The sequence below is a fragment of the Anastrepha ludens genome, chromosome 6, assembly GCF_028408465.1.
Source record: "Anastrepha ludens isolate Willacy chromosome 6, idAnaLude1.1, whole genome shotgun sequence".
NCBI lineage: Eukaryota > Metazoa > Arthropoda > Insecta > Diptera > Tephritidae > Anastrepha > Anastrepha ludens.
Window position 1 is genome coordinate 10,883,867 of NC_071502.1, and position 27,334 is coordinate 10,911,200.

Below are 27,334 nucleotides of genomic sequence, written 5' to 3' on the forward strand. Positions count from 1 at the left end.
TGGGTACCGAGTCACACACAGCCCTAACCCCTAGAAACCACCCCTATCATACCGCGAGCAGGCTAACCCACATAACCGCAAGCAGGCTTTCCCACAAACTCCAAATTTACATACTATTAATCCATATATTTCAGGCCCTCAAACCCAAGAAAATTAGTAAGCGACTATATCATGTCTATGTTATCTTAATCGATTTTCAGGTGTAGGAAAATTTCGAAACATGAAAATTTCAAAATGCGATATCTCTGCGAAAAAAAATGATATTTGAGCAAACAAAACGCCATTTGAAAAAAGAAGGATTGTATTTAAAGATGCCATCCTTTAATTTTGGTGAAAGAAAACATCTGCAAGGCTACATAACCTCAAATATGGGCAAAAATGGGGTTTTTTGCACTTTTAGGTTAGGATATCTCGAAAACCAGAGCTGATAGAGCAATTCTGAGGCCAGATTTGGATTCAGCGCATCATAAACCTTCGGAAATATATAGTCTGGTTTCTGGGTCTGAATGTTGGTTAAATTTTGTCGGCCTAGTTCCATTAAACACGAAAGATACGATTATCGTAAAAACTCAAACTAATAAATTAATTTTAGTTATCAATCCGAATTTTGCATGGACAGAGAAGCAGATATTAGTTTAAATTATATCGAATACTTTTCCTTGTAGACTAGTGTAATTAAAAATTATTTCCTCTACTTGCATAAGTCTAGACTTCAGAAGAGATATCACTAACAAAAAATACAATACAGCAAACATGCAAAGCTTTTTACTTATTTACTGCACCTACTCTTACTCTTACTCCACATTTAGTCGTAATTAAAGTAATGTATTTTTGATAACCTAACTTTTCCGAATGTCGTAAGTTATTCGCTGTTATGAAATGCACAGCTAATAAATGATTTCTTCCTATAGATTTCTTAATACACTGCATTTAAAAGCTCTACACTGCTGCCGCTCTACTCGTTAAACCATCATAAACATTTGGCTGGACGCCAAATTACTGCCATTAGCAGACCACCCCTTACTTATCTTAACTGTCATAAAACTCTAACTTAATTTTGCTTGGCAAGAAAAAATCCACCACCACTTGCAACGCCTCAACGATTGGTTATAATACTTTCCTGAATGGCGTTTTTGGGGAAATTATACTCCTCTGCTTTTATAGCTACACCGACACTTTCAGTGAAGGTAAATAATAGACAACGTTGCATGCCGCGCTAGCACCACAAGTATTGCGCTAGTAATACGTATTTCTCTTTCCTTTCAAGAAGGTAATCTTCTGCTTCTGTATTCTTTCCCTTTAAGCGCGTGGGACGCTAAGAAAATCGGCTCATAATTTGAACTTGCGTGCTAGTAGCAAATCTGGTTGCCTTGAGCGTGGCACGCAAGAATTATGAATAGTGCAAAAAGATATGAAGGCGAAAGTGTTGAGGTAAGTGCGAAAAATTATTTTGTTACTTTTGCACACCGACTTTAGTTATTAGGTGCCTTAAAAAGACGGTGCCTGAAAGAGGAGGTGCTGCTAGTTAGTTCGTTTGGTTGCCTTTGTAAATTTTCACTTGCCACGTCAAAATGCTATCAATATGTACATACATACACTTGTGCTCACATAACTAAGTTACTTAATGTTTTTTTATAACATACACAATACCTTTTATGCTAGGTTTTTTTCGTAAATTTTTTATAAAATATATTTCATGCGATTTAATGCCACTACACTACCTTTTCTGTGGTTTTTAGAAAAGTTAACTCTCTCTGAATAAGCCAACAAACGATTCCAGAGCTAAAATACAACATTCGTGTCGAGATTGCTGAGCTCAATGCGATAATGTGTCCGCGAGTCCTTGAAAATTTGCAGTCACTTACAACAGCCTGTAGATGTGCTCATGATGGACACTCATTTAAATGATGCTATTTTTCATATATAATTTTTACGAGCCGTTGATTAAAAATACTGAAACCTCAAAGCATCTAAATGTTTACATATTTTATCTTAAAACAACATCAAGGCGCGTCTCTTGACAGACCCTTTCTTGAACTAGTTTATGATAATTGCTATGCACACCAACTGCACTTGGCTAACTGCGCAAACAGACTTTGAAATGGATTTAACCCACTGCGTATGCAATGCCACCCCCTCCCCCCTGCCGTATTCACTTACCGCATTTCAAAATCACGTAACTCTTCGAATGTCAACGTATTTGTTACATCTAACAATTGCCGCATGTTTTCATCACGTTTCTGTTGTTGTTGTTGCTGTTGTTGCTGCTGCTGTGCAGTTGTCTGATGTTGATGATGTGCGGTGATCGGGTGATGTGGTGGATGTTGCAGTTGCTGTGAGTTACGTTTGCGTGCATGCACGTGTGCTGTGCCGGCGGTTGCCACCACTGTTGCGCCCGTTGCCGTTAATGTCTCTTTGCCCTGCTCGACGCTGATGAAATCACCTTCGTTCTTGATAAGCAACGTTTCCACGGTGTTGTCTAAGCTCAGAGATGGCTATTATTGTGACAGCAGCAACAGATAATTCCCAGAAGTTCGCGAAACCACAGCGCAATGTCAGATTGTGAATGTCATGGAAATAAAGAGCAAGAAGTGGGAGGAAAAGTGATGGAAAATCAGTAAGAGATTATTAAAATTGTGGTGGAACTTAGGATAAATTACATACTGTATAACTTACATACGTACATACGTACACTCATACATACATACATACATACATGCATGCATACATACATACATTCTATAGTATATCGTATTTTCATGCATCCAAATGTATTGCAAACTCAACTGCAGATTCCAATTGTCTGCAATGGAAACTCTTAACTCACTCCCATACACAAACTACACACACATATGTAGATATACAGCTACATATGTTCATAGCGTTGCACCGCATAACTATATGCTTGTATGCGTTTCCACCATTGTGATTATCTGCGTGCACGCGTATGGAAACACAGGGGATTTTGAAAGCAAAATTTGTTTATGTGCATTTAGCAAGAAACAAGTCTTCTGAAACAGCTGCAAATCCTTTGAGGGGTGAAACTCAAAGAGATTCTTAGATATTTAGAGAAGCAAACAATCTATATATATCATGGTAAATGCGCTTCGTAAGAGATCCATGTGCACAAGTTTATGAAAAATGGAGATATTAAAAGAAAATAAAATATCACATATGACCTTGAATTTTTTAAATAAAGACAGAAGCAAGAATTACGTATTAGGTGAAGTAAAAAACTCTGAATTCGTTGCGCCAGATGCCTTTAGTGGGTCATGTCTTACGACTCTTACAATGCATTGAATCAAACTGAGTGACAATTCAACCCTTCACTGCATGAATTAATAAAGCGTTGAAAAAAGAAATGTTTCGCAAAGGAAATAGCTTAACTTAATTATCAATAAGACGTATTAAATCAAAAATAATGAAAAGTTTTAAGATATATAAATTTTTTTTTTACAGAACCAAGTACAAAAATTAGTTGTAAAGTAAAGAAATATGGTGAAAAGTGTAAGAATTATTATCTGCCTATACCTATACCTATAGCTATACCTATACCTATACCTATACCTATACCTATACCTATACCTATACCTATACCTATACCTATACCTATACCTATACCTATACCTATACCTATACCTATACCTATACCTATACCTATACCTATACCTATACCTATACCTATACCTATACCTATACCTATACCTATTCCTATACCTATACCTATACCTATACCTATACCTATACCTATACCTATACCTATACCTATACCTATACCTATACCTATACCTATACCTATACCTATACCTATACCTATACCTATACCTATACCTATACCTATACCTATACCTATACCTATACCTATACCTATACCTATACCTATACCTATACCTATACCTATACCTATACCTATACCTATACCTATACCTATACCTATACTTATACCTATACCTATTCCTATACCTATACCTATACGGTTTTGTTGATGTTCAAAAAATGTCGAAAAACACTAGAACTGTCTTGAACTATTTGCGCAAAAATTTTCTTTCCGCAAAATAAATGAATTTCTTTTGCTCTAAATTATTATTACATGAATTTCAAAAATATTTAATCAGTTTTCTAGCAGGAGACGCCTCCGGAATACACTTATTATAACCAAAAAATAACACCTCTGATAATTTCTTTACCTATTTCAAGGAACCAACAATTACGAGATAGTTTTGTTGGCCTCATTTAATAGGGGCTAATCATGTCTTTTAAAATGAACTTAAAAAAAACTGACGTGTTTTTTACTTTTTGGATACTTCATACATACAGTTAAGAGTTAAATAACTTTAAGTACCGATAAGTTTTGATAATCTATTGTATTTTTTTCTTCTTAGGTTAGGTTTTCTTTTCAGGGTATTTTTGTCCAATTTAACCTTAATTATTTTTGAAGTGAAACTTCTTAGGCGTCGAAGGACGAGCGAGAATGGAGAGTAAAATTTCAAGGCCATGCAACGTTTTGGGCATTTTCGTTCCGCGAGAGAGAAAAAAGATATAACGTAGAGGAAAAGGAGAGGGAGAGCTATACCTCATTTATATCTTAGATACACTTTAGGCTTTACCTGAGTTTTTCCTTGTGGTTGCTAATTTCTAGTGAGAAATAACACTGCCTACTTTTTGGCGCTTGTTTGTTGGTGCAAACTTGTAGGAAATATATTTTTGGTGCCTACTTTTTGGCGTTATATTTGCTTGGTGCCTACTGTTTGGGCCATTTTTTTGGTCCCAATTTTTTTTGGCGTTTTTTTGGTGCCTACTGTTTGGGGCGTTTTTGGTCCCAATTTTTTTTGCGTTTTTTTTTTTTTTTTGGTGCCTACTGTTTGGCGCATACTTCCGTTTCCTGGCTAGTGCTTGTGCCTACTATAAAGTGCTATCCATTCCGGCGTCGGAAATATTGGTATTGCCTTGCGGTAATTTGTGCCGTTGCTGCGGTCGTTGAATCGCTGCGTTTGTGCGGATGTTAAACGCTCGGAGTAGTGCGGAGTTATTGCGTTGTTGCCACGGTTTGTGTCCGGCCTTTACCTACACCGGTCGACCCTTCTCCGATTTTTGTAAATTTTGTCTATTTGTATTCTCTGCAAATGTTGTGAATTTCTTTAGATATATATTCTTTCTCTCTCTCGCTTTCTCTCTCTCTCGGGTCTCTAGGGTCTCTCCCCCTTTTTTTTGTCTGCCTTGAAAGTTTCACTTCTGTTATGTGTACTACGCTGCAAGCAAAGTAAGTGGATGTCTTTCCAAAAGTGCTGATAAAATGTGTCAGACTTTCACGAAAATTTTTTGATTTTTTTTTTTGATTCGCACAAAGTTTGAAAATTTTGTTTAAATATTTCTAAAAAGCTTCTGATTCGGGTCAAAGTGAAAATAATTATTTTAAGAATAAAAGTTGGGGCAAAGAAGCAGAGATAAATTATTTCCGTACCGTTTTTCAAAACCGTTGAACAAAAAATTAGTTTTTGTTACAAGAAAGTTTGAAAATATTTCTAAAAATCATTAACAAATGTGGACTCGCTATGTGACACTCAGTTCGCATATTTTAGCAAATAAGCCATGGCGGCCGCGTTAGCCGATTGGGTGACTACCATTTGCTATCAACTGTGGGGTTTTAAAGGAGAATGAACTATATTTTCATAAAAAATGTTTACAAATAAATAAGAAAGAAATAAGTTAAATACCTAACTTATCAATGAATCTGTGGTTATTTAATGCAGTTTATGACCTGCTTTTGAGCCCCTCCTTTTCATGGACTCACTAGTTAGAGCAATACACAAATACTTGCACTCGTCACTTTCCTCAGCTTGAAGCGATTCTATGAAGCGTTGAATTGTGCGATAAACAAATATTCTGAATATGTTGACACTTTTGTAATAATTTGAATATGTAGCCAGCGATATTTTTTCACTTTGGAGTGTCTTTTCCTTTTTGGGTGTTTGGCCGAGCTCCTCCTCCTATTTGTGGTCTGCGTCTTGATGTTGTTTCACAAATGGATGGCCCTACAGAACCTATTATATTAGAAAAATGTTTTTCTTAATTTTGGTTTCACGCACCAACCCATTCGGCTACGGCGGCAATCATTTAACTAAAAAAAGCGCTTAACTAGTTCGACTCTACTCTTAAAATAGTAACTTTTGAAATTTTTGGTAGCATTTAAGCGATACTCAGTAGAGTGAACTCAAAATTCTTTTGGCTCTTCAACCATAAGCCTTTTATTGCCACTAACACAGACTTAGTACAATTTATTTGCTTTCCAACCTTCGAATCGCATTCCAAAAGCTTAAAATCTGAACAGTTTAGATCTGTTACTCAGCAGCCCTCATATCACAGAATAGTAGTAGCATCTACTTTAAACAAAATTTATGCATCTGTTAATATTAAACGATTTTTAAAAGTTCAGAAAAATGAGTTAACTCCCCCTAAATGTATTTATGGGTTAAATTTAATTTTGTAAAAGATACAAATCTTCGCGCTTCTGTGCACTTTTTATATAAAGCAACTTTCATTTGGGCATAAAAATAAAATTCTCTTTGCGGTGTTAAAGAAGATACACTCTGCCACGGCTTTGTTAAACAGCCTCTCATAAGCAGTGCAAAAGTAAACAATCGCATTAAAAGATTACCAAGTATTCATTTTATATTTAGCAGTAAATGCTTTTGTTGAAATTTATATATTTTCAAGCTGCCGAGGTGGAAAACGAAAGAAAAAAAAAAACTTTGTCTGCGACAGAGCACAAGAAAAGATTCAAGAAAAGGAAATATAACACATAAAATTGAAAGTAGATACACAATTGGCTACTTATAAGCATGAAAGGAAAAAGGGAACATGCGAAAAAAGCAAAACGAAAAACTTTTTTGGTTTTTCAATATCGAGCTGAAAAGGGTTTTACAAAACTTGAACTCACTAACATTCGGCGCAAAATAGAATAATTTAATTTCTTATTCATAACTCTTTTTTTGATGATTTCACTATTCGCTGCAAATATGCTTAGCTTTGCCCTCGAGCCTAGCAAATTAGCATCCATAGCTGGATGAACACAAAATAAAGATTTTTTTGTTTTTACGGAAAGAGTAATTAATTAATAAATGCTAGATATGAATTTAATTTAATCTAATTTAAATTTTTGCTTTAAATGAAAATTCTTAAAGGTTTTCGTGAATGCAGAAAAAAATTCTCAAAAGTTGCAAGGAATTTAGGTATCAACCAATGTATGGCGGCCCCTGTGTGTGTTCAGGCATATGAGAATGCTCTCTATGAAGCATGAGCGCAGAAAACTGTCATCACACAGCAAAAGTGTGCTTATTTTGTGTGCTTGTGAGGTACAATGTATATATGTACATATTTTGTATAACTTAACGTCTAAGCTCCCATGGTATACACGGCGTATGCGTAACATTTTGTAGCAATTTTGTTCGTATGCACAACCTTTAATCAATTCTCGTTTGCGTGTTGGAGGATTCGGAAGGCATACCAAAAAAAGGAAAATAAATGTAGGGAATGGGGAGCTTACTAGTTGCCAGGAAGAATGTCTTAGCCAGTGGCCAGTTGTCGTGTAGAGCAGATAAGCATTCCTTTGGTTTAAGTATTTCCAAAACTGAGGGTAATGGATTTTCGTGAGCTCCGATTAGGTTGAGTTTTTGCGGGGAATCTTTAATTGATTTTATTTACTCCTGGGCAATGCTTCGACTACTAACATGCCGGTGAACTTATTTCTTATTATTTCTCTGATTATATCGACATCTTTTTAACTTTAACTTAACATTAAAAATGCTTTAACGGAATCGACGAAACCAAAATTGCACGTAATTAACAGTTATAGTATCGGCTGTTGGCACCATAAACTCCATTCACAATTTCAGCGGCCTGGCTTGTAGTTTTGCTTTACCAAAGAAAAACTTAAAAATATACCGAATTATCTTGTTGCTGACTTTCAATGTTAACAGCCTGTAACTCACAATTGAGTGGAACAAACAATCAAGCAGCAACGGAATTTTTTATGTGAAAAAACCTTGACAACGAGCATAAACTGTAAATTGTTTGATCGATACTCTACGAAAAAATAATGAATTTTTTTTTTCCAAACTATTATTAATTGCATGAGAAAAAGTATTTGTGTAGAACACAGGCCCAACAGGTGGCACTGGAGTCTAAATATTTCTAAAAAGCTTCCGATTCGGGTCAAGGTGAAAAGAATTATTTCAAAAACAAAAGTTGGGAGAAAGAAGTGGAGATGAATTATTTCCAAAAAAAAAGTTCAACAAAAAAAGATGTTTAATTAAAAAATAATTTTTTTTTTAAATATTTCTAAAAACTATAACAAACATGGACGGGCTATATTGCACTCAATTTGCATATTTCAGCAAATAAGCCATGATGGTCGCGTAAGCCGAATGGGTGACTACCATTTGCCATTCACTGTGCGTTGCAACCTATGTATTTGCCAAAATTATAGAAAAGATTTTTCTACAAGCGGCAGTCAAAGGCAAACTTTCTAGTTTATTTCAGCCATAAAAAACATTTAACTTTCGAAGGCGGCATAAAACCTACTGAGGGTTTCAAATAAACAACAGAAAGTATTTGCGCAGTCAATAGCGCCATAAAAAAACATTTGACTTTTGAAGGCGGCAGAAAACTGTAGGTCACTGGGCCAAGAACCCAAGAAAAGATGTAAGCTCCAACTAAATGTATATATGTAAACATCTATGTGGTAAAATATACCATGCAACGACTAGTCTCAGTTTATGATCCATAATTTGATACGTTGTCACTTAAATTTGGTGCGTAATTATTCTTGAAAATGCATCTGGACGGATGCCTAACGTGGCAGAAACACATAACGACCTAACGCAAGCAGCTCGCTCCATCTTATACTCAGTTCTCCACAGTGGCTTAAGGAAGAAACTCAGTGCTGTCTCTAAGAAACAGATTCTTCTGTACAAAACCGTAACCAAACCCATTTGAACTTACGGCATCCAGCTATGGGGGATGACGGCAAAAACCAACTTTGACATAATAGAGAAGTTCCAAGCAAAGAAACTGCGAATAATCAGCGGAGACTCAATTGACGCTAACAACGAGCTAGTACGCAACAAAACGATGACAACTTCAGTATGGGAAAAGATAAGATGATTCAGTGACAAATACAACAGTCGTTTGTCGAGCCATCCCAACGCGTTTGCCAGGGCCAAAATGCCACCAAACACCTACGTACCGAGCCTCAAATGAGGAACACCTCCTCAAACCCTATAAAAAAAAATTGTAAAATCAGCCTCGAAATGTCACGGCTCTCATTTCATGTTCAGTAAGTTATTTCTTGTGTTTTGTGACAAATCTGAACAGAAAACTGTCAAACTCTCTACTAAAACTTGGAAGGAAAGACGTTCGGTTGATGGTGGGTATTATTACAGGACACAACCCATGGGGTCAGCATATGACCACCATTGGAATCATTGAGGACCCAATGTGCCTGTCATGCTTGGAGGAGGCGGATAGCACTGATCACTTTTTCTGTGAGTATCCTGCCTTTACTAGAGCTAGGGACTTTGGGTTCCTATGTCGTGAGAATGAATATTCTCTAAAACTGGAGGATATTTACAGATTTGCCAAAGAATCTGGAAAGTTCTCACAAACCTAATTACCTTTATCTCTGTCTCTATTCCTTGCTATCTCTTTTTTTGATACTTTTGTCCTTTCCTCTCTGACTATCTACGCTCTTTCCAGAGCTCTAAATACAATGGGTCTTTTAACCTTAGTGTTTTAGAAGCCACCAAATCTCTTCGTGCTTTTTGGCTCAACCTATTCAAATTTCAATTCAATTTCAAGTTATTTCTTTCAAGCAAATGTGGTGAGCAAATCTTTTAGGTGAACTTGGGCTTCACCGACTTTAGACTTTCACGCTCTTCAAGATCGCCTCATTAGCCTAAATTATCAATTGCTTAATGTTTAAACTTTAAACAGAATGCAATAAAGCGACAAAAAAAATTAAGGAAAAATTGCTTACAAATTATATTAAAAAAAAAATGTTATAAAAAAATTATATTTATTTTGAATTTTTTATCAAAAAAAAAATTTTAATTTTTAGTTTTAAAAATATTTTTTTTTAATAAAAAATTCAAAAAAAATGAATTGTTTTTTAGTTTTCAAGCAATTTTTTTTAAATTTTTTTTTATTTAAATTTTTAGTAAAAAAAATAGAAAAAAAATTGCTTGAAAATTAAAAAAAAATTCATTTTTTTGAATTTGCTTGAAAATTAAAAAAAAATTCATTTTTTTGAATTTGCTTGAAAATTAAAAAAAAAATCCTTGAAAATGAAAAAAAAAATTAAAATAAAATATTTATTTTTATTTTGTATTTTTTTCAAAAAAAAATTTTTATTATTTTATTTTTATTTTATTATTTAATTATTTTTGATAATTACTAATTTTATTATTATATAATTAAATACATGTTTTTTTATTAAAAAACAATTAATTGTTTTTTTAATTTTCAGGCATTTTTGTAAATTTTTTTTTTATTAAAATTTTATTTATTAAAAAAAAGGTTATTAATTTTATTATTATATAATTAAAATATTTTTTTATTAAAAAAAAAATTAATTGTTTTTTTAATTTTCAGGCATTTTTTTTAAATTTTTTTTTATTAAAATTTTATTTATTAAAATTTCTTTTTTTAATTTATTCTGTCCTAAGTATTATTTTATTATATGCTTCAATAAATAGCGGATATAAATTTTTTATGAAAAAAATACTGATGCCCAACATCAACATTGTGGAAGCAGATATTTTCAAAGATTAAACGAAAAGGGCAGATTGCTTGAGTTCTAAAATTAGTAAAATCAAGCTTGAATTCAAGAGTATGCCTGCAGGCGAGTGAGAGAGTCAAATGAATGATTTATTTTTAATGTTAATCAACGTTCAACTATTTTATATATTTATATATAATAAGATAATACGCTGATTTAATAGAAAAAAAAAAATGATTGAACCCAAATCGAGCTTAAAAAAGTAGGCTTACTTCTGCGAAATAAACAAAAAGTTACTCATACGCCCCGCAATATTTTGGGGTAGAACAGAAACAATTTATTTTTCCTAAAAAAACCATTTGCAGTTCTACTAAAAAATTGTTAAAATAAATTAGCCATCATATTTTCTTCTTCTCCTTGATTGGCGCGCTAACTGCTTAAGCGACTTTGACCGAGTTTAACAAAGCTCGCCAGTCGTTCCTTCAAGTGCAGCCAAGTTTTCCTCCACCTGATCTTTCCAACGCAGAGGAATAGCCATCATGTTATAAACCAAACATTTTCCTAGCCCATTCAGCGCTTGTTTTCCATAAAACCACATGATTACATAAAAAGAAAAAAATGTATTGCGCAACTCACTGTTCCCCGCTACTCGTTGGCATAGTATAACTTCTCGGTTATGCAGCCTTGCTCCAGTTCAGTTGATTTTATTTATTAGTTTTTTTTTCTTTTTTTGTATGTATTTTCACACCTCAATGACGATAACAAAATGCTGTCAGTTTGGCCTTATGTCAACATTAGTAACGGTTTACATTGTTGTTTTTGTCGTTGTTCACCGCTAATGTTGCCATTTTTTACTCACTTCATTTCATTAAAAACCTTTCCAGCAGATAATTATTTTCTCTTTTTTCTCTCTTTATTTTTTATTCCTTATTTTTGCTTTTTATACGCCACCCTAACACACACTCACATGCAAATAGAGGTCGGGTGTTGCATGCAACACGCTTTTACGGATTTGTGCATGCAATACACTCAATAGTGTAGCATGCATTTCACCTTCGATAAGCACCTGCTCATGCAACAAAGAAGCAACAGCAGCTATACACGAGCCATATTCAACCAAGAACAACAACAACAAGTTAGTCAACGCATCAACCTCAATGTTGCTTTTATAGCGACTTTCAGTGATTTCCTGTCGCCGGTTGAGTTTGCCATTTGCCACTTACTACTCACGACTTGCAACTCTCCGGCGCTGGTGATATTATGCGTTGCAATTTTTTCAACTTCCCCTCAAAAGTATCGTTGAAATATCTGTTGCAAGAGCATAAAGACGACGACGCGCACATTAAGCCAACAATGCAGTTTTTATTTTGCACTGTTAGTTGTTGTTCATGATCCAGTTGTATTTTCGCACACTGCCACACACACATACACACACTCACGTAGGAGTATATCATCCATGGATGTGTAAATGTCGTTTAACCTTCACGGCTCATTGCACTTTTATTATTGCCTTGTATGTTTGCTTGGAAAGTAGTTGCCCACATGCACATACACATGCACACATACGCATACACTTACAGACTTGCACTATCGCTCTACTTAAATCCACAAAGGCAGCTCATTTCGAGTTCGTTGAATGTTCATGGCGCTGCTGCTGCTGGCCGCTTTTGCTGAGTGCGTGGCATATCAGTTGTCGTCTCGGGGCGTATTGTGTGGCGATGCGCTTCGCGTATTAAGGACCCATTTAAAATCGATTTATGTCGATAAAATGTGGCGTTGTGTAAGTTAAGCTGGCAGCGGTGAGTAAGTAACTTTTTTCAATCGAAGATAAACTACGCTGACTGAGTTTCTGTTTAAGTGAATGTGAGGTGATATATTTAAAAATTTGTAAGCTTTTCGTTGGCCCTATCGCTGCGCTGAGGGTACTCGGGGGAGGAAATTTATTGCGGTTTATTCAATAAAATTTGCGGTGATAAAATTCACTGGATATTCAACGGATACGAATGATCAGGAATACTTGCAGGTAAAATTTGTTCACTATGTGGACGTGAAGAGCAATTTTACTACATTTGAGATACATTTTATGATGGATTTAAAAATATAAAGATAGAAAGCCACAAACATGGTTTAAATTTTAAAGTAAATGTGGAAAAAAATGCACCGCCTAGGGTCGAGCACAGGCTGGGATGGAACTGTGAATTGGACTATGGAACTGGAATTTATGCATAACTCAGATGGCCCTAGTAGCGAATGTATGCAGTTTTGAACTGTGTCAAAGCTGATTTTGATCTGCTCCTACAACACGCAGCTCACAACGTTACAGTAGACTGTCGCCTTAACTGATTTCCACTTAGATAAGATTAGATTCTATAAGAGTTGGCACTTCGCTTTCATGGTCATTTGTGCGTCTACGCATCGCAGTACCTCATTTAGACCCAGTTCCCTTAATAAACTAAGGAGAGAGCTGAGTTCGATTGCGCTTATCTGCCCTTCCTCTGGCTGCAATTGGCCAAGGTGGTTCAACCTTCTCCGCGCTATAGCGCTGCATTCCAGGCGAAGGTGCATTGGAGTCTCCTGAGATTCTTTCAGACTCGGTCGCAGAAATGACAAAAATCCGTAGACCAAAAGCAGATCATGTGTAGATGACTTCGCAGTCTGCAGTGGCCTGTGAGAACACCTGTAAGCATTCTCAGTTTATCCTTTGGGAGGGTTATGAGTTTTTTCAACTGATTCCAGCGTTCTCAGTGAAGCACTGGTTTTCTTAAAAAGATGTGAAATAAATGGAATAATTTGGAATAAAATTCCCAGCAGTTTTAAATTTACACTACTTTTTTATATGTTCTTGTTGTTGTAGCAGCAATACTAAACTCTGTCAGTGTAGTGTAAAATTTACTCTGTAAATCATCGGTCCCAGGAAACTTTCTATTGACGGGTTGGGTCCAGAGTGAGAGGTGTGTTAGATGAGTGGGTTTAATGGGGCATGTGAAAAGGTGGTTAGTGTCATGCGAGGTGCCTTCACATGCTAGACATATGTATGTTTGGTATGTCGTGGTCAATTTTGGATAGGTAGGAGTTTAACCTGCTACAGTATTGATAACGTAGTTGTGCTAAGATTACGCGGGTCTCTTGGGCTAGCGGGAGCACTTCATCTGCTGTAGGTGGTGGTTGAACTCCGATTACGGCATTCGAGGGTCGGGAGCTTAAGAAAGTGGTAAGGGTCTCCTGTCCTGTCGCAGTTTCTCCTGTCACTAAGCAGAGTGGACTGTAAGCGGCTGGTTGTACTGATAACGGGCCACTTTCTGTGGGCAAAGCACATGGGAAAGGTGGGCATCTCAGATAGTGCACTCAGCGCAGCATGTGAAGAGAAGGATGAGACGACGGACCACTTTCTGTGTATCTGCCCCACCTTCGCTTGAATCAGGCTTCATGCCTTCGGCACTGATGTGTTAAGAAGCGACCATCTTGGTTCTTTAGTAGCACAAGATCTACTCAGATTTCTTCGGAGGCCGAGTGGATTTAAAGAAAATTAAAAATGGAACCCGAGTGCAGCACAATGGACTTAATTGTATCTGAGTGCTGTACTTGCTAGTCTGTTTCGACAAAAAACAAAAAAAAAAAAGGGGTCTCCTGATGAATGCCGCCTATTGTCTATCTAAACACTGTACTGTTTTTTATATCTTCAACTTTGGCAGCTTATTTTCCACAACTTCACAAGAAAGTATATTTGAGTTGAAGTATATTTCTTTAAGGAACGTTCCATTTTGAGTAAAACATTATATCAGTCTTTAAAATGAAATAAATGTTAAAATTAGCCTCGTAAGTCATGAAGTTTTGTACAAATAGGGGGCAATAAAAATCTGAACTGCCATGACATTTTTTTCTTTTTACATGAGAGTGCTTTCTTAAATTTCTTTAGCGAAATATTTCGAATTTCTTATTACCTTTTTTCTATTTTTGCCAGGCTTTCTTTAATACGCATACACGCCCACATGCATACTTTTTTATCATATTTTTATGCCTCAAAGTTTCAGCCTACTTCAGCCTACCCTCACATATCCATTCACTACCACATACACAAACGCGATGTATGCACGTGTAAACATAAAAATACCTCCGTTTATATTTTTTCCGCAAAATTTGTCGCCAGGCTGTAATTAAATTTACTAATTTTTCAATTTTTGTCATTTAAAGTTCGATTTTTATGCCAGAAACAGCCCCAATGCCTCATTTTATTTTTTGCATTGTTAAACTTAAGTCACACATTTTTCCGCTATTTACTTTCCCTTTCTTGTGCTTTGTGGTAGTCCCAAAAGCATTAGATTACTTAAGTGCTTTACGCGCATAATTCAATATTTTAGGAGAAATTTTAGGGTTGTTTTGGGCATTAAAGCCCCCAGACGTATGTTAGGGTACATAAATTTATTGAGTTTTTAATTTCACTTTCGTTGCTGTATTGGAGAAAAATGAGGCGAAAGCTTTTATGATATACGAGTACATAATTTTAATTATATTTTAATTTTAGTGCCACGAAGGTATTGCGGGAAATGGAAAATTTACACAAAACTACAGCGACTAGACACCAGCTCTGTGAGGATCTGAGCCCTATTTGTGAAGGCGGTTATACTACACCAAAGGAAAGTTTGAGAAACTGAGTAAATTTGAAGGGCAAAGTGCTTACTATGAGGGCACGAATACAATCATAAGAAGCTATATATTTGAATCGCCTAAAGTGTAAATTACAGATGCTTATAGGCAGAAGGCGTTCGACACTATCAAATGAGACGCAATATGGTTGGCATTGAGTAGCAAAGGAGTTCCCGGCAAGATAATCCGTCTCATCAAAGCGCTCTATGAGAACTCTCGAACTGGCAGTGCTTCACAAAGGCGAATGCAGCTTTACTACCAACGCAAGCGTAAGGCAAGGTTGTCCCCTGTCGTCCCTTCTCTTCGCCATCGTCCTTGATGATGTCATGAGCTAACTGATGCTGCACAAAAAAAGGCATCGTATGGAATTTCATCAGACATCGTGAGGACCTAGACTTCGCCGATGACATCTGCCTCCTCTCTCACATACTCTCTGAACATGCAGGAACAGCACATGACCATATACGATGGAAGACGCTTGTCGAGGCCCTATGCTCCCGAGAAGAGTGAACAAGGAAAATAATATAGCACTTCCTCAAATTATAATTTAGTGATGTGATTTTCGGAAGTTACTCTCGATTTTGAAGTTATTTGCTCGTACTCGGCATAGCGAAGCGAGTACAAAGAGTTCACTGTAGCCGCTTTCTGAGTGCAATTTCTAAAATACGCGGAATAAATATTTCGTATTTTTCAAAGTTTGCAATGAGACCTAAAATTCGCATGACAGTTAGATGTTTTTTCTTTACCTTTCTTTAGTACTTTTTGAGGACTTTTAAAGTCAAAAAAGGGTAAAAAAAACGGGTGTTTATCTTTAAACGGTCGCCATTTTGTGAATGTTTTTTTTAAAGATCGTAGTTTGCGCGATAACGACGTTCATACTGGACAAGAACCTTTTTGCCTCTTTGATTTCATACCCCTATGAGCTCCGAAAGCAGTGTCGCCATTTTCCAGAACACCATTTTTTGAAGCCTGACAACTTTTTGTACGAACCTCGTATGGACAAAAAAAAATTTTTATTTCTTAATAATAAATTTAAAAAAATACCTAAAAAAATACCTAAAAAAAAATAAAAAATATTTTTTCGTTTCCATTTTACACGCTTTTAAAGAAACACTCAAAAACACCATTTCAAATGAGGTGAGGGCTTACAAATTGTGAAAAATAATATTTTAAGCTAAAAGAAAAAGTTCAAAAGATTAAAAAAGTAATTTTTTTAATTGAAAAGTAATTCTTATAATTATTATCCGCGCCTATCGAGGCTCTCTTCCTCACTGCAGGCATAATTATATAAATACTCATACTTACAAAAACAAAAAAAAAATGTACGGAAATTAATTTATTAAACAACTTCGGTTTAACCAACCCACTACAGATCCAAAAAAAGTAATAAAAGAGAAAAATAAAGGGTGGTTAAATTTCAAGGGCCGATGTTGAATGTGAACTACATCTAAAGGTCAAGCTTTTTCTACATTTTATTTGACATTTTCTAATTTCAGACTAACTCAATTTGAACCATGGAAAGATACACAATCGAGCAATGCGTTAAAATTATTCAGGCTTATTATGAAAACGGGCCTTCAAATCAAAATGCATATCGCGCACTTCTTGAAGAAAATCATCTTCAGTGATGAGGCACATTTTCACTTCAGTGGATTCGTCAATAAGCAGAATTGCCGCATTTGGGCGAATGACAATCTAAGAGTGATTGCCGAAAAACGGATGCATCCACAAAGAGTGACTGTTTGGTGCGGTTTATGGGCCGGCGGCATCAATGGGCCGTATTTTTTCCAAAATGAGGCCGGTCAGGCAGTAACTGTGAATAGTGTTCGCTATCGTGAGATGATAACGAACTTTTTGTGGCCCGAATTGGAAGATATGGATGTGGACGTTATGTGGTTTCAACAGGACGGTGCCACTTGTCACACAGCTAACGAAACAATGGCTCTTTTGCGCGAAAAATTTGATGGCCGAATAATCTCACGTCACGGCGATGTCAATTGGTCGCCAAGATCATGTGTTTTGACACCGTTGGACTACTTTCCTTGAGGTTATTTTAAAGAAAAGATGTACGTCGATAAGCCAGCAACAATTCAAGGGCTAAAGGATGAAATAATTTGGCACATTAACGACATAGAACCTCAATTATGCCTTAGCGTCATCGAAAATTTGGAACATCGGCTGGAGGTGTGCCGCTGAGGCCGCGGCGGTCATTTGGCCAATATTTTGTTCCATGCGTAATTGAACTATACCAATATTATCATAATAAAGGGAAATGACAATAGTTTACAAAATTGTATCTTATTCAAAATCAACACCGGCCCTTGAAACTTAACCACCCTTTATATCTGACGTGCCTACTACGCAAATAAATTTAGCGCCAATTTTATGATTTCACAAAGACCAGCACCGCCAACTTTCACTTTCTTTACATGCAAGCTTTCATATTTTCGCCGTTAAAATATTTTCGTACAATATTAGTGGACACACACACACACTTATTTCTTCGCTCATTGGCAAATGGGCACAGCAATGGGTCCGAACGAATGCCATCAGACACTTCATCCACTTGACGTTAACGACGGCCATAATGAGCACCGTAATGAGTGTGTGAGTGACGCTGGTGTGGAAAATAATTTTGACCACTTTAACGCCCCTCTTAATAGCGAACGCTGTGCGCTTTGAAGCGTAGAGGCGTTGAATCATAAAATAAGGAGAAATGGTGGGGGGCCAGTGCAGACAAAAATAAACAGTTTACAAAAAGTGAGACTGTGTTTGACCACTCACGCACTCGTGTAGGGAATAAAAAATAACTATGGGTTTCTATAATTACTTGCTAATGCATGCACATATGGACATATACATACAAACATAATAAACACACACATCGGCATGTCTTTGCACGTTAGAAAACGAGGTGTTGTGTGTAACGGTGATAAACATGTGAAATCATTTTAACGCGCAGTTGGGTGCTATATAATAGATATATCTACTATGGAATTATAGCATACTTATAGGCTGTAAGTAGGTACCAATAAAAAACGCCACCACCACCACCACCTTAATGAAACATAATGACATCAACCTCAATTTTTCAAATCCATATAAACAAAAAAGTACTTAAGATGTAGAAATGTCTGTATGTATGTGCGAGGCAATTTTATTTTCCAAGCATTATTTTTATCCGTCCGTCTACCAGACGGCAAATTACTCATTCATTTTTATTGCCCACAAAAGTCTGCTTAAGTCAACTGAAAATCTCTTTCATTGTTTTAATCAGCTAGCGGGAAAATAATAGTCGTGCAATTTATTGCACGCTAAGTGTGTCAATCTGTTGCACGCTAAGTGTGTCAAAGTGACGTAGACTGAGATTGAATTGAACATTGGCCAATATTTATGTGGCGTGCGAAAGTAGTTTAAGTTTCAATTATTCAGTTTTTGCTAAAAACTGATGGTTGGCGTAAGAAAAGTCCTTGGAACTAATTTTTTATAAAAATATAAATAATTAGTTGGTAATACAAAAAGAAAACGAAACACAACAAAATATTTATAAAATAATTACACTGGAAGTATTCCAAATCAGATTTAAAAATAAAATAAATAATTGGCGCGAACACTTGAGCTAGGTATTTGGCTGAGCTCCTCCTCCTATTTGCGTTTTTCCACAAATGGAGTGACCTACAGATTTAAGCTGACTCCGCACGGCAAGCGGTTTTCTATGCGGAATGCTTTCTATAATTTTTCTGTTTCATGCACGGATATTCGAATCTACGTACTCCCGAATAGTTGTCACGCACCAACCCATTCGGCTACGATGTCCACCTTAGATTAGCAGGTAGGTGTGATGGCTATCGCAATGACACACTTAAACCTTTCATAGGTCCATTGTGATACCACTGGAGCTTATCCTTACCCTATGGATTTATTTTCAAATCATCCGGTACCTTAATAAACGCGCAAAGCTTCGTTAGTTTTAGATGCGCTATGTCCGCTACCTCAATTAAAAATGCCATATCAAGAGTGCGGAGCCTTCTCGTAGCTAAGCTTTCACACTCACTGACATAAAAGGTGCCTGACTGTTGCCTCTTCTTCTGTATGTATTAAGACAGCTTCTACAGAAATCTAAGTACGGGAATCCTAACATTCCAGCGTGGCTGCCTATTAAACAATGACCAGTTAATACCCCTATCATTTTTCTTATAGCTTCTCTGTTGAATCTTAGCAAGATCTTCGATCGGCCGCTGTTCCAGTTCGGCCATGTCTGTCTGCTTAGTTCGCATGTTTTGAGGTTTTGCCAGATTTTATTTACCTTTTTGATGGTTTCCCTGTCTATAAGTAATTTACAAGTGGCTATGGGCATGGGTGTCAGTGTCTTATCCTCTTAGAGGTCGAGCCTTGTACCGGTTCGAGCAAGTTCATCTGCCTTGCAGTTCCCTGCTATATTCCTGTGGTCTGGCACCCAAATAAGGTGTACTTTGTAGTATTTTGATACGTCATTTAGAAGTTTTAAACATTCTATGACTGTTTTTGACGAGTGTGTTTTAGATTCTAGCGCTTTAATTGCCGCTTGACAGTGCGAATATATGAAGACTTCATTTGTGGATAATACTCTCGTTTTTATTACCGTAATCACCTCTTTTATGGCAGTGATATCTGCCTGAAATACACTGCAATGATCAGGTAAGCGAAAAGATTGACTAATTCCGACTTTATCGGAGTAAGCCCCTCCACCTACTCGGTTGTCTAGTTTTGAGCCATCTGATCATAAGATTAGCATGCACGGTAGAAAATGTAAATGAAAAAAAAAAAAACAAATTAAAACAGATGCCATGCTAACTTAAATTTAAAACCTTTTTTTACAGCAGCATCTTTCGCCTTCAGTTTCTGTATTATTTGTCAAATAGCCAGTGTTGCAATCGCCATTTCAAGGAGACGCGTACGAAGATTTTCGAAAAAATTCGCAAAAAGTGATTTTCGCGTGCTTACTAAAGTCACGCCACACCAAGTGAAGCCATGCCCTTCTCTACCTGATCTTTCCAACGCAGAGGATGCTTCCCTCTTCCTCTGCTATCACCAGCTGGTACCGCATTGAATACTTTCAGAGCCGTAACTCAGCCAACGAAGCCGCTGGATCTTTATTCGCTGCGCTATGTATATTGCGTCGTAAAGCTTATACAGCTCATCGTTCCATCGCCTACGATACTCGCCGTCACCAAAGTACAAAGGTCCGAAAACCTTCCGCAGAATCATTCTCTCGAACCCTCCAAGCGACGCCTCATCGGATAATGACATCGTTCAAGCTTCTGCGCCATGCAGTAATACGGATGTGATGTGACCTTATAAGGTGTTAGTTTTATTCACCGAGAGAGAACTTTACAATTGGACAATTGCCTACTTAGTCGAAAGTGGCACTTGTTGGCGAGAGATATGCCTTTCAAAATTTCCACTTAAACAAAATAAAAGCTTCGCACGCATGAACGCAAACTCCTCAACATCCTTTGAAATCACTTACGGCTGATCTACTGAAATTTGCGGTGCTGGTGGGAGCACAAGAGATGTGGAACATCCAGGTCGTTCAATCCCAGTCATCAACTTCTTCATTCAGCCATCGTTCCAAGACACCGCAGATTGTGGATCAAATCTAAAGTATGATAAAAGGCGTGTGCAAATACGCGCGATGCAAGTGGCTCTACATGAATCAGTGATTTCAGCTTTCCTTACGTATTTGGAAATGAAAAAGTTATGCACAGGACGAGTACCCTGTTGGATCAAAACTGACTCAAAAAATTGGTGATCTTCTAACGAGTTTTTGCATCGCTTCATTGCCGTGAATGAAATATGGTAAAGCAGCAGAGGCCCAGAACTAGTCGAGATAGTGGACTTCAAATGGCGAAGCGGCGCTATTAAAAAGAAAAAAAATGCACTCTATGGTTCTTTTTTTTTTGGTTGTCCTTGTTCACTCCTTTCGGGAGCATAGGGTCTCGAAAACACTCAGTCTTGCGTTGATTTCGTTAATCTATTTTAATTTCGCCTGCTGCTATTAGTCCTAAGTAGTGGGAAAGCCCACCTATCGTTGCTTAGGGACAACGTCTTCTTACTGCATGGAGCGCCATCTATGTTTCACGTTTTTCTGGCAGAAGGATCGCACACATGGTTGAGGACTTGGCTAAATTTCGTATGTCTACGCGATTACCCGCTTTCTCTTGCTGGCGCCACTGATGCAATGTGTAACTGTTTGTTTTTGCTTGTTTCAGCAGCCACAATCCAAACACTGCGCTGAATGTCGCGGTTGATTATATTTTCCCATAAAAACAAGTCCAATTCAGTCTAACATTCCAAGCCACGGGACTTAATTTATTTTATAATTTTTTGGAATTAGTATTTTTGCCTCTTTATAAACCAGGGAGTAAGTTTTATGCGTCCGCTTCCTCTATGTTGCTGAGAAAAAACAGCCAGCAGCCAATTGTAAAAATCAAACAAACATTTGTTTACGATAGGAAAATATCTAAAGTGGCTAAGAAAACAAATAAAATCAGCACGCGTGGAAGGCGAACATACGATTGTGTACACCATACATACATATTTACATACATGTATATACATACATACACACACATATATAAATACACACATACATACATACATACACACCTATTAGAACTAAATAAGTAGCAACAATGTGGTGATGCTTGAAAAGCGTAAAAAAAGTTCAAACGTATCATTGCTTTCGGTGAATCAGGCACCCAAATAGCCTGTGTTGGAGTGTTTAGTAATAAAAACGCCAGCACATGGACAGCAGACAGGCTGACTGACGTGCTTTTCCGAGCACACAACTAAACAATGCGAGCCAGAATATTCCTCAACTCTATTTTAAAGTAGAAAAATGCTGTGCAACAAATGCGTCAGAGTGCTGTGGCAACAAAAACACTCAGAAAAAGTAAATCAGTAACTAAAAGTAATACAAAAGAAACTGAAGTGCAAGAAAAAAGCAAATAAAATTTATAGCGTTACGTGCCACAATTAAAGCAACAGTTTGAATCTCACCCCATACATATCCAATGAAATAGGAGAAATATTGCAACGGTTGGCAGTGTTGCATACAAATGTGTTGCATCTGCTGACGCCCTGATGGCGTCAAAAGCAGCCAACCGTCTAACCAACGTCAGCAGCGGTAACAGCCAGCCATGGAGTAAAATTGCACTTTGCTTGATGGCAATACCAACAGCCAGGAGTGCGTCACAACCACAGTCACAGCTGCAGTTGCGATTTGATTGTGAAAATAATTAAAACAAAAACAAAAACAAAAAATAAAAACAATTACGCACTCGCACCGATCTACACACTTGAAAATGAGGCGCTGAAAGCTACCACCACGCGGAAGTACCTACGATAGTTTATGCATTCTGATTATTTTTAGGCGGCTGTTATGAAATTTGATAAATGCTTGTGCAATGCAAGCCGCGCATTGAAATGCCATAATTTGGCTTTTTGTGTTTTGAAGTGAAAAGTGAAATATGGGATGCTTTAAAGTTTAATGGGCAAAATGGCGTTTTTGGTATTGGAAAATGTTTAGTTTTAAATTCAATTTTAAATTTACAGTGCAGGATAAATTGTTTGGAGTTTTGATGTTATTTCTGCACCTGATTTCTAATAATCAATTAATTTTTTCATTGTTAAAGGCCTCGAGTTAAAACTTATGAACTGCGAGAATTTTTTTAAAATCCTAGGAAGTTGTGTCACTGAATATGTAGAGTTTAGAGGAAATCCATAATCCACTGTAATAGTTGGATCTTGTGATATTTTTTTCTGGTTTTTTGATATATCATAACAAATATATTTTAAAATATCATAACATAAACTTTAAATTGCTTCATCGATACTTTACGAGATATCAATCACTACAGCCATCTACCTATAAAATAATAGATATCTTTCTTTCTTTTCCCCAAATTAATATATCGTTAAACACATAATATCGATACAAATCGATCACAAAACTATACTTATTAGACATAATATATGAAGGCATCATATGATAAGATCACATGATGAGGCTGCAGTGTGAGATCATATGATGCGATCTAACGTTAATTGAAAAAAAAATTTATTTAATCGTCTTATTTAACTTAACAACTTAAACATTGTTTGAGATATGTGCGTCGTATTTAGTCAATATATGCAGATCTCTTCGTGAGAACTTCAAAGGCGAAAAGCTGTTTAGCAATCTAGGAAAATTATTATTATCATTGTGTGCAATATGACTTGAGGGGTTACATGGGTTTCGTCGGATAAAAAAGGCCTATTTTTAATATTTTTTTTCTATGTAAAAAATTATTTATTTAATTCAAACTTTTTTCTGTCTAATAAAGGGTGGTTAAGTTTCATGGGCCGGTATTGATTTTGAATAAAATACAATTTTTTTCAGAAATTATTGTTTTTTCTCTTTATTATGATAATACTGGTGTAGTTCAATTACGTATAGAACAAAATATTGGCCAAATGGCCACCGCGGCGTCGGCGGCACACCTCCATCCCATGGTCCAAATTTTCGATGACGCTGAGGCATAATTGAGGTTCTGTGCCGAATTATCTCATCCTTTAGCTCTTGAATTGTTGCTGACTTATCGACGTACACCTTTGCTTTCAAATAACCCCAAAGAAAGAAGTGCAACGGTGTCGTAGACGTTAAGGTATGGTTCCCATTCAACATCGGCCCTTGAAATTTAACCACCCTTTAGATACATATTTAAAGAATGATTTCTGAAATTAAAAAAAAAAATTAAAACTCCTCCATAGTGACGTCATTGTCGGTGACCCTTCGAAGAAAAGGTGCGTCCGCGGTGTCAGCATAACTCCTGACAGGATCATCAAAAATGAATAAACAAAAATAAGTGTTTTAGTTGAGACCATAAACTCGTGCTTGAACTAAGGAAAGCAAAAAAAAGTAAAAATTGGAACTTTGCCAGACATTTTTCCAAAAAAATGAAAATTTCGGTCAAATTTGCCTGACATTTTGTTTTTTTTTAAATAGTTGTAATTGAAAAAAAAAAAAACAAAATCCTTTGTCCAAGCACGAGTAAATTGTATCTCACCTGAGTAAAATTTCATCAAGATCGGTTGAGTAGTTTTCGAGAACATTTGACAACCGACTTTGAAAACACGGTTCCGAGAAAAACGCGTTTAATTTTTTGAGTAACAATAAAGGTGGCTTGGAGCGCACAACTTCCAAAGGCGGCATCTCCGGAACTATTATTCGGATCGACTTGAAAATTTAGGATAATACACTTGAGATGTTGAAGAAATTAATAAGCCAAAAAGAATCGATTTTTTGAACCCATGAAAACCATGTAACCCCTTAACGTGCAAGATACGCCTTCCATCATAATGCCATTTACTAATGTTGGTCAATGCAACAGTACGAAGCAATTTTGTATGCAAGGCTTTGCGCAACTATTTATAATTCAAACATTTTATTTTGCCTGACATACTTAAACATGTAATTTACTGCACTTTTGTTTTTTTTTTATATTTTTTCTTTTTGAATAAAGCGTGCTCTGGGCGACAATTAATATGCGAAGTGAGGATTTCTACCAGAAGAGGGGAAATTCAAAGAAAATATACGTAGGTTCTTGCAAGAAAATGTACAAATGAAGTAAATTTTTTTTTATAAGCATTATTCTCTTGGCAGATGTAGATGAATTCTGCTACCTGGGGAGCAGTATCTCCAAAACCGGCGGGTCAGCAGCTGACATACGTAACCGTATATCCAAGGGATGCGCTGCATTTGGCATGTTGGATAAGGTGTGCACAGCGTCTCAAGAGCGTCTTACGAAACTCAAGATTTTCAATGCCAACGTGAAATCCGTATGGGTGTATGGGTGTGAAACTTGGAACATATCGGCATGTGTACTGCAGTCGCTGCAAGCCTTTCTTAATCGTTGTCTACGCAAGATTATGCGCATATATTGGCCACAGGTTATTAGTAACGCTGATCTCTGGATCGTGACCAAGCAAACACCGGTCCACATAGAAATTCAACGCCTTAAGTGGAAATGGATCGGTCACACGTTGAGAAAGCCACATGATGACATAACAAGAACAGCACTGGATTGGAACCCCTAAGGCAGCCGCAGACGTGGGAGACCAGCCAATACGTGGAGGCGTCAGATCGACGCAGAAGCAAGAAAAGCAGGCCGTGCGTGGAACGAAATTAAATGTTTAGCCTTAGATAAAATTTACTATAATTTCTTTATTAAGGCCCTTTGCTCCATCTAGGAGCCTCAGGAAAATATATATGTTATTCTCTTAGTAACCAAGTACTTGATATAAACACAGCTGCAATCATAATACAAGTAAACTCAAGCAACCAGAATGAAACACAAGCAGATCACACAAGCGCTGAAGAGATTAATGTTATCTGCAGCAGCTGTATGACTGTTAACTGGCCCACTGTTATCAAAATATCAAATCAAAAAAGCCATCAGACTTTACAGAATGTAGAAATTCGTTCAAATGGGCATCCAACTCTGAAGAAAATAATGTATTCTGCAAACGAAGGACTGTTAAGAGAGTACAGAATGTAGAAATCCGCTGAAACTACTACGCATCCAACTCTGAAGAGGTTAATGTTATCTGCAGCCGAAGGACTGTTAAGCGGCCTACTGTTATGAACAGGTCATCAGACTTTACAGAATGTATAGAAATCCGCTGAATTTACTATGCATACAACTCTGAAGGGATTGATGTTATCTGCAGCAGCTGTAGGACTATTAAGCGGTCTACTGCTATCGAAAGGCAATCATACTTTACTACGCCTCATCCTCTGCAATTGCTTTACACTGTGGAGAATGAAACAACAAAACCAGAGCTCACGAGAGTAATGTTATAAATTAGTTTCATGAGTTCAATTAATACATTACATGCCACCATCTTCGCCTTGTATTCTCAATCTAACTGGGTGAAAATTTATTTCACACTCATTATTCTATCCAAATGTACATACACACAGTCAATTATATAAATAAACAAATCTAAATTTAATGTAACACAGATGGACTAAGATTTGCTAAAATCCATGACATGGTAAACAAATTGATCCAAAGTATCGGGGGAAATATTTGATTGCGTTTTTATATTTCTTTGAAGCGGCAATAAGTTTTCTAATTCTACTCGTTTTCTTAACAGCTGTGCTATGTCTGTCATCATCATCCAGAGCACACGAGTGAATACGCAAACTGGCGAGACCAAGGGGATGGATTTGAAACTTTTTGCAATATTTGTTTTTCTGAAATTTATTTATGGAATGTACAAGAAGTGTTGCATAAAGCAGGATAGTAAAGGGGAAAAAGTACTTCTTTATGTAGGAGTCACATAAAATTAAAATGCAAAAGCTCTAAATGCACTTTTGAATTGAAATAAATAAATTTTATTGTAATTTAATGCATTCATGTAGAAACATGTTTACTATAAAACCAAAAGCAAGAGTATTTTGAAAGCAATCAGTGGTGGGAAAACATAAAAATTTAAAAAGAAATTTAAATCCTCTTCAAATCCTCTTCTTTGTAGTCATTAAAAGTCCATTCCATTTATAAATGGTTGCTACGTCAATGCGTAACGATTGAGAACAGTGATAACTGTACCTTTTTCACTTTTTTATTAAATTTTTATATATCTTTTTGTCAGTAATAGCAAATAGATTGACCACGAAAACGCAAGCACACGTACACACACACACACATTGTGTACGTCTAAATAAATGATTGCCTATCAAATTGCTCACATAAAGCGGCATACATATGTTTAACCTGTAGTTAGGCACTTGAGCTGGTCAAAACAACTTCAAAGTGAAAGCAAAATAGAGTTCCAATGTTCGAAATACACTCAGGACTTATTTAGCTACCCCAAAACTAGCTTAGCCTG

At 36.5% G+C, this 27,334-nt stretch overlaps 1 protein-coding gene across 2 annotated transcripts in view; it reads right to left on the reverse strand.

The window, feature by feature from the left end:
- LOC128868124 (uncharacterized) overlaps window positions 1-27,334 on the reverse strand; it is a 157,338-nt gene that overhangs the window by 58,258 nt on the left and 71,746 nt on the right. For both annotated transcript variants that reach the window (XM_054109884.1, XM_054109885.1), the window contains one exon: window positions 2,161-2,495. In XM_054109884.1, the coding sequence (XP_053965859.1) occupies window positions 2,161-2,495 (335 nt within the window). The remainder of the gene's footprint in view (window positions 1-2,160; window positions 2,496-27,334) is intronic.